General features: G+C 42.9%; 1 protein-coding gene across 1 annotated transcript; it reads left to right on the top strand.

Moving 5' to 3' along the window:
* Positions 1–790: 790 nt before the first annotated feature.
* LOC148443382 (uncharacterized) lies at positions 791–8,218 on the top strand. Its single transcript, XM_088462905.1, has 9 exons — positions 791–958; positions 1,354–1,437; positions 1,880–1,967; positions 2,277–2,346; positions 2,608–2,798; positions 3,560–3,643; positions 4,027–4,084; positions 6,519–6,599; positions 8,121–8,218. Exons 1-5 carry the CDS (start codon positions 791–793, stop codon positions 2,753–2,755), a joined length of 558 nt encoding a protein of 185 aa, XP_088319031.1. The 3' UTR covers positions 2,756–2,798; positions 3,560–3,643; positions 4,027–4,084; positions 6,519–6,599; positions 8,121–8,218.
* Positions 8,219–9,112: the final 894 nt, after the last annotated feature.

The following is a 9,112-nucleotide window of genomic DNA, read 5'->3' as shown; positions in this document are numbered from 1 at the left end:
GAGCCCCGGAGCGAGTGAAGTTCTCACTCGCTCCGGGGCTCCCGCACGTGCGCAATGGCTATGCGCTCGCGAGCAGGTCTGAATCAGGCTCTATATTCCATTGACTAACTGACGCAAAACATATACCAGACAGAGTAGTAACTGTACTATTTCTATATTCTTTTCCATAGAGCCAGCCCATAAGGACCATAAGGACAAAGCACCCAGTTCCAGTAATGCTGGTCCTATGAGATGCTCTGAGTAAGTACTTTGTGCAGATATCACATGAACAATATGTAACAATGTGATTTATGGATAGAAATGTAAAATGATGAAAATCACTGTAATTTATAGATAAGAATAGATTGTGATGAAATCTTTTTTTAGCTATTACTATATAAATGTTAATCATAATACGCCATAATAGGTAGCTATGGGTACATTATAATATTATACTAACCTTAGATATTATTACATTTTCATGGAGTCCTTTAGGTGCAAATGTGTCTGTTTTCTCTTTCTAGGGCTTGGCTGCATAAACTGCCCCCTGTGGTCCCTATGCAAAGAAATCACCTGGCAGTACCTGAGGCCGTGGTCCCTATGCCAAGAAAACACCTGGCAATACCTGAGGTAAGTGATTTCAGTCTCATTGTGGTTACTTACCTTTTCCTTTATGTCCTAGTATTTATATATCTCTTTGTCATACAATGTAATGCTTATTACACTGATATTAACATCTTATATGTTGTAAATGAAATAAATATAATTTGTAGTGAACAATTCCATGGCCACGATTCAAATCAAAGCGATGATGAATAGCCCTGGGAGGGAGCTATCAGAGCTAATCAATTCAGCCTCATGTTTGGCCGGACTAAAGGATTTCTTCTCGCACCCTCCTGGGGGTGCTAGGAGAAACTGGATAAAGTGTGCAAACAGCCTTGCGGCCGGCACTTTAGTCGGAGAATTCCGGTTCTCACAAGTAAACACCCATGTTAAGTCATGAGAACCGCCATTATCCGACTTAACAGCATGCTGAATTGAATTGCTGCCAATAAGATAAGCGAAATATGAAAATCCTCCAGATAAAACTAGTAAAACTAATTTATTCCAATTATATATACTGTAATACATCTAGTCATCCATTGTAGTATTATACAATTAAATACTGAAATTCTATTAGAAATTCAGCTGCTGATTAAAATTTGTTAGAAATATCTACTACAGGCTCAATCAGTCATAAAAGCTACACCTGTAGTATTACATGTCTGTGTGAGGACACGTAGGTTACCCATCCATAATCTCCTGTCTCCCTGTGTACTCTGAGTGTGCCGGTGCCCAGTAACTAACTCTCTGCTGTCACCCTTCCTCCTGCAGGTGAAGGCGCACCATCTGAGTCTGGCCCATAAGATCCCTGAGGGTGCCAGAAAAATCAATGTTCAGCTGAGACTCGTCCCCCAGGTATTCTTGTACCATGTAATTAAAAGTTTAAGGTACCTATTCATCAAATGATACATGGCCCGGTAACCATGCAGAAACGCTAGTTTCTTCATATTTAAATTACCGGGCCATTCATCATCAGGGGTCTGATAGGACCCCCTTGGTATTCAGCAAACTCCAAAAACTGAAAGATGGCGCTTGTTCTCGGAAGCAAACTCTAAAAACTTTTAGTTTTCAGAGTTTGCTGAATATCAGGTTGTCCATTTGGGACCCCTGATGATGATTAGCCTAAATATATGGAAACTAGCGTTTCCGCATGGTTACCAGGCCATTTATCGGTTGATGAATAGGCCCCAGTGTGAGGACACGTAGGTTACCCATCCATAGTCTCTTGTCTCCTGTTTTCTCTGAGTATGCCGGTGCCCAGTAATTTACTCTCTACTATTTACCCTTCCTCCTGCAGGTGGAGAGGAACCATGTTTGTGCCCTACACAAAATCCCTGAGGCTGCAAGAGAAGACAAAGTGCAGCTGAAAGACCCTCATCCTCCAGGTTATTTTGTATCTTATAATGAAAAGATTGAGGAGTCGGTTTATCATAGTTGTGCACTAACAATCTGCATCACCACTTATCACAGCAATACAGATTGTAGTTACACCACAAGTTACCATGCTGGGTGGTTGGGAGGTATGTACATATGCTGTCTTTACAGTTACAGATTAGGCAAAGGAAGCAACTGATCCAGGAACAATAGGAACAAATAGGGGTTTACACTTCCAAACTATTATCCATTGACTAACTGAAGCAAAACATATACCAGACCAAGTAGTAACTGTACTATTTCTATATTCTTTTCCATAGAGCCAGCCCATAAGGACCATAAGGACAAAGCGCCCAGTTCCAGTAACGCTGGTCCTATGAGACGCTCTGAGTAAGTACTTTGTGCAGATATCACATGAACAATATGTAACAATATGATTTATGAATAGAAATGTTAAATAATTAAAATCACTTTAATTTACAGATAAGAATAGATTGTGATGGTCTTTTTTTAGCTATTACTATATAAATGTTAATCATAATACACCATAATAGGTAGCTATTGGTACATTATTATATTATACTAACCTTAGATATTATTATATTTTCATGGAGTCCTTTAGGTGCAAATGTGTCTGTTTCCTCTTTTTAGGGCTTGGCTGCATAACTTGCCCCCTGTGGTCCATATGCCAAAAAAACACCTGGCAGTACCTGAGGCCGTGGTCCCTATGCCAAAAAAAACACCTGGCAGTACCCGAGGCCGTGGTCCCTATGCCAAGAAAACACCTGGCAGTACCTGAACCCGTGATCCCTAGGCCAAGAAAACACCTGGCAATACCTGAGGTAAGTGCTTTCAGTGTCATTGTGGTTACTTACCTTTTCCTTTATGTCCTAGTATTTATATATTTCTTTGTCATACAATGTAATGCTTATTACACTGACATATACATCGTATATGTTGTCAATGAAATAAAATAATTGAAAGTGGCCGCGGTTCAAATCAAAGCGATGATGAATAGCCCCGGGAGGGAGCTATCAGAGCTAATCAATTCAGCCTGATGTTTGGCCTAACTAAAGGATTTCTTCTCGCGCCCTCGTGGGGGTGCGAGGAGAAACCCGACAAAAGTGCGCTAACAGCCTCGTGGCCGGCACTTTAGTCGGAGAATGGCATTTCTTGCGATTAAACACCCATGTAAAGTCACGAGAACCGTCATTCTCCGACTTAACAGTGCGCTGAATTGAATCACGGACACTAAGATAAGCTAAATATATAAAACTAAGAAATGTGAACAAAGGCTTGAAAAACCTCCAGATAAAACTAGTAAAACAAATACAGTATATTCCAATTATATATAATATATCTAGTCATAGATTGTAGTATTATATAAATAAATACTGAAATTCTATTAGAAATTCAGCTGCCAATTAAAATATATTAGAAATATCTACTACAGGCTCAATCAGTCATAAAAGATACACCTGTGGTATTACCTGTCTGTGTGAGGACACGTAGGTTACCCATCCATAATCTCCTGTCTCCCTGTGTACTCTGAGTGTGCCGGTGCCCAGTAACTAACTCTCTGCTGTCACCCTTCCTCCTGCAGGTGAAGGCGCACCATCTGAGTCTGGCCCACAAGATCCCTGAAGGCGCCAGAGCAACCAATGTTCAGCTGAGACTCGTCCTCCAGGTATTCTTGTACCATGTAATTAAAAGTTTAAGGGGTCTGTTTATCATAGTTGTGGATTAACAATCTGCATCACAGTTTATCACAGCAATACAAATTGTAGTTACCCCGCAAGTTACCATGCTGGGATGTGTGTGCATATGGTGGTCTTTACAGCTGTGCAATATAAAAAAAAAAAAAAAAAAGTCTGCCTTGGGGTATGCTGTAATGGAGGGGTGTATATTACATAGGACTGTAATGCAGATTAGGCAAAGGAAGCGACTGACCTGGGAACAATAGGAACAAATAGAGGTTTATACTTACAAGCTATAATCCATTGAATAACTGATGCACAACATATACCAGACATAATAGTAACTGTACCATTTCTGTATTATTTTCCGTAGGGCCGGACTGGAAGGACAACAGGCTCAGTTCCAGGGACATTGTTCTTATGAGATGCACGTACGTACTTTGTGCTGGTATCGCATGAACAATATGTTACAATGGGAATTATGGATAAAAATTGAACATAATGAAAAATAGTTATTTATAAATAAGAATAGATTATTATGAAATATTTTTAGCTAGTTCTATTTAAATGTTCTTGATATACCATAATACAGGGTCATAACTAGGGTGTAACATGCCCTGTGGACGGATCCGGCTGCCTGGCGCAATCTCTATATGCCACTGGGCGCCCACTGCTATGTATTAGTAGCACTGCACCTGGCTACATTACTGTAGCTGCAGCCCTGCCTGTCACTCTCAGGTTGCTCCGCCTCCTGACCCACCTGCAGGGACGGGAGAGATGTCATGACGTCTCTCTTCAGCTCTCACAGTTCCAAGAGAAGCTGTTTGTTGGAAGTTGGGACATGGGAGTGCAGGAGACGGCAGCAGCGGCAGGCAGCGTGACAGGTCCGGCGCCAGTATCCTACATAGAAGGGCCCAGTGTGAGTGTCACTTTGACACACAGGACTCCAGTGCACAGTCACAGCATAAATAGGTTACACATATCACAGTGTCCTCATACTGACAGTTACACCATTTTACCTATAGTAAGGCTAATATAAAATATGTATAGTATGTATGCAGCAGTCAGGGACTCACTGGAACACATATATTATACTATATTACGTTACACCATGGGGAATATAATGTAAGGACACTACTGCCAGCCTCTACTGTTAGGGAATTGTGTCCATAATACTCAGCACTACATAAAGATGCCCACTTTACCATACGCACATCCATAATACTCAGCACTACATAAGGACGCCCACTTTACCATACACACATCCATAATACTCAGCACTACATAAGGTGCCCACTTTACCATACACACATCCATAATACTCAGCACTACATAAGGATGCCCACTTTACCATACGCACATCCATAATACTCAGCACTACATAAGGACGCCCACTTTACCATACACACATCCATAATACTCAGCACTACATAAGGATGCCCACTTTACCATACACACATCCATAATACTCAGCACTACATAAGGTGCCCACTTTACCATACGCACATCCATAATACTCAGCAGAATAGCGAAACCATCGGAACAAACGAGTACCATCGGACCCATACAGACACTTGTACAAGCCCTGACCTTACCCAGAAATTGCTGACAGCCACACACCCTATGAGGCCTCAGGCTGCGTATGGCTTCGCAGTGACTAATTTATGCACGCCCCTGAAACAGCGTGCGAACGCACTGGCACGCCTGCATTTCACCGACAACCCCCCCCATCACCACCCACAAATGGCACTTCCTGTTAATCACTCTGTGATGGGTCTGTGTAGCCTCTGCAATAGCAGTCCTGATTGCAGTAGATGGCACGCGCACTGTGATGCGTACACATGCGCAAAACGCAACCATCGGCCGATTGCATGCGTATTATCAACTGCGATCCAAGCTGAATCAGACCCTATGTACATACCTTCCTGCATTTAAACACACAAAATGGGCACAAACAATATTAACAGACAAGAGCCCCAGGACCAGACTGGTACAGGAACATTTGCCATGGCCCCTCCAGTGTTGCAAACTAAGGGCCTGATTCAGACCCGGTTGCAAGCGCTGAGTGCTCGCAACCGGGTCGATGTTTACCCACTGGGCATGCGCACGACGGAGCTGACTCCGTCGTGCGCATGCGCGAGACTCGGCTAGCGATGGGTGCTCTGTCGCTCCGGGGCTCGCACCAAAGGGGGCGAGCTGTCGATGGTGAGTGACAGCTCGCCATGTTTGGTGGGCGGGCCAGGGGGGTGGCCGGCCAAACGGGTAGCGTTCCCAACGGAACACTTGCCGTTTGGAGGCGGCCCCACTGACATCACCAGTGATGTCAGTGGGAGAGCTTCCGGTTCTGTTAGAGCCGAAAGCTCTCTGGGGCTTGCGGCCATGAGACCCTACCACAAGGGTCTCATTGCAAGCCCGATGGTCGCGATGGTCTTGACCATCGCGACCATCAATCTGGCCGCTCCAAAATAAGAAAAAAAACTCCCTGATTCAGAGCGAGCGCTCTTTCAGAGCGTCCGTCTCTGAATCAGGCCCTAAGAGTAATATCAAAATATGACATGGGGGGGGGGCACTGATGCTCCTTCTCACACAGGGCACCACAATGTCTAGTTACAGCTCTGCCATAATATCTAGTTATGGATCCCATTCATATACTAATCTTTGCATCTCAGTAACTATCATAGAGCATATTACATTTTACTTAAATGTCATTGTAATATATTTATCTTTCTGTATTATAAAATATAGAATAACTGATGAGTATAAAATGAGGAGGACAGTGTCCCAATGACGTTTATCAGCCTCATTAAGTTGTATAATGTTCTCATGGAGTAATTTAAGTAATATGGTGTCTGTTTACTCTTTTAGGGGTTTGCGACATAAATTGCCCCCTGTGATCTGTATGCCAAGGAAACATCTGGCAATGCCAAGGAAACATCTGGCAATACCGTAAGTGCTCTCAGTATTATTGTGTCTAGTTTCACTTTCCTTATGACTTTGCATTTATACAACCCATATACAACCCAGCACTGTAAACCTAGGCCTCCCCCCTAGTGCCTAAACCTAGCCCTCCCCCCTAGTGGCTAACCCTAACCCTCCCCATAGTGCCTAACCCTAACCCTCCCCCTTGTGCCTAACCCTAACCCCTACATACCAATGTAATTCTTATTACACTGACATTTACATCTCATATTACTCCTCGTGTATCATAATTTATACACAATTTGGAGAAAGGAAAAATACATTTCTTGTAATGGAAATTACCTGGCAGAGACACTGGCCCTCATTCAGAGGCAGTCGCAAGAAGCGATCGCTCTCTCTGAATGAGGGCGGTCGCTTCTTTTTTTTTTGTCCGGCCTCCTGGTCGCTAGCTAAGCTGCGGGTTACCACCCACAGCTTCGCAACCGACCAGGTTGATGGTCGCGATGGTCAAGACCATCGCGACCATCGGGGCTTGCGACGAGACCCTAAGGTTGGGTCTCGGCAACCGCAAGCCCCAGGGAGCTTCCTGCTCTGATCGAGCAGGAAACTCCCCACTGACATCACTGCTGATGTCAGTGCGGCCGCCCACAAAACGCCAAGCGTTCCGTCAGGAATGCCTCCGTTTGTGTAACCACCCCCCCACCCCGCCTACAAAACGGGACGAGCTGACGATCAACATCGACAGCCGCACCTTTTGTAGTGAGGTGAGCTCCAAAACGAGAGAGTTTCTCTCTCACTCCAAGGCTTGCGCACGCGCAGTGCGGCCGCTGCACGAGCGCAGGACCAAAACATCGAGCCGGTTGCAAGCGCTGAGCGCTTGCGACCGACTCTGAATGAGGTCCATAGTCCATTATAGTTGTAAATGAAATAAAAATATTTGTCAGTCTTACATTTATTGTGTCCAGCAGTGGACAGGTCTATTAGATAAGCTAAATATATAAAACTAAGAAATGTGAACATAAGCATGAAAAACCTCCAGATAAAACTGGAAAAACTGATATATTCCAATAATATATAATATATCTAGTCTTTCATTATAATGTTTTAGAATGAAGCTATGCTTGTAGTAAAATATGCTCTATTTCTTTTTTTAAAACATATTTTTATTGTAAAACCGCAATAAACAATATAACATATTGATCAGAAAATGGCAAGACATCAACAAGACCACAACAGTGATGTGCAATACAATGTATCCATGAGGAACGTAACAATACAGGAATTAAAATGGTGGTTCACCTGAAGACAAGGTTTCTTCATTATACCAGGCTGTAAGTTGAACTGCAGCTCGAAGCGTGTCTTTAACCTGAGGTGTTAATGTGTGAACATATGGGAGCCAAATATTAAAGAACTTCTCTGCTTCCTTGTCTTTATTAAGGGATAGTTCTAACCAATCCATATTAAATAGGTGCGTAATTCTAGGTTGTAAAAGACTGAGTGTTAAAGTGTCAGTGGATATCCATTGAGATAATATTGTTTTTTTTGCAGCTGCTGCAATCTTTGCTAGTAATAGACGGGCACCTCCAGGGGCACAGGATGATCCAGATGATGGTACAATATCCCACATAGCCCACTCGGGTGTTAGTTCAAAGGCAATTCCCAACTTGGTGGAAATATAGGTGTGTACCAAGGACCAGAACCTCTGTACCTCCGCACAGTGCCACATACAATGCATTAGATCTGCATCAGGTTGACCACATTTAAAACAATTTGAGTCTGTGGAAGTACCTGTGATGAGTCTTAATTTGGGGGTGAAATAGGCACGATGCAATAATTTATATTGCATTTCCGCGTATGAAGCCGAAATTAATTGCTTATTGAGTCTAACAAAAGATTTCAAAATGGTGGATAGGGGTATGTTAGGGAATGTGGAATGCCACTTGGCAAATCCCACCGTCTCCACTTCCAAATTTATTTCCCGGCGTATATAGGTGTATAGCATAGAAGTGGAAAATGACATAGAGAGGCAGCGAGACAGCACATCATCCAAACCATTTTTCCCAGGTATAATGGGAATTTTAGGGAGTAAAGTATTGACATAACTACGTATTTGGAAATATATAAATAAAGGGATTTGGATACAGGGAAATTTTTCCTGTATTTGGTTATGAGAGTAAATAGTCATTGTGGAGAGATCCAATAATTGATATATGTAACGCAATCCCTGTGTGTTCCAGGTTTTGAAAGTTTGTGTTAGAAAACCAGCATCAAACCCTGGGTTATGGCCGATAGGAAGGAACAAGGAGACATTGGGAGGGACTCTCATTTGAGTTCTGGCTCGGCGCCAAGCCAAGCATGTAGTATGTAGTAGTAGATTTTGTACTACGTGAGGTGGAAAGGACAAGGGTCGTGTGTGTAGCAAACTAGCTAATGGCATTTCAACACTAAAAGATTGCTCTATTAGCGTGTCAGCAAATCCATTTGTTCCTCTAATCCAGTCAATTGCGTATCGGTAATTTGACGCAATAGCATAAGATTTT

The sequence above is a fragment of the Taudactylus pleione genome, unplaced genomic scaffold (assembly GCF_031769625.1).
Source record: "Taudactylus pleione unplaced genomic scaffold, aTauple2 ptg001288l, whole genome shotgun sequence".
Lineage (NCBI taxonomy): Eukaryota > Metazoa > Chordata > Amphibia > Anura > Myobatrachidae > Taudactylus > Taudactylus pleione.
Note: the sequence above shows the minus strand (reverse complement) of the source record. Positions and strands in the feature narration are given on the sequence as shown.

Bases quoted from the DNA above. Each gene is read 5' to 3' on its own strand.
- LOC148443382 (XM_088462905.1), top strand. From the start codon at position 791: ATGAATAGCCCTGGGAGGGAGCTATCAGAGCTAATCAATTCAGCCTCA. The intron at 1,438-1,879 runs GTATTCTTGTAC...TTCCTCCTGCAG, and splicing joins AGCTGAGACTCGTCCCCCAG to GTGGAGAGGAACCATGTTTG. The intron at 1,968-2,276 runs GTTATTTTGTAT...TCTTTTCCATAG, and splicing joins GAAAGACCCTCATCCTCCAG to AGCCAGCCCATAAGGACCAT.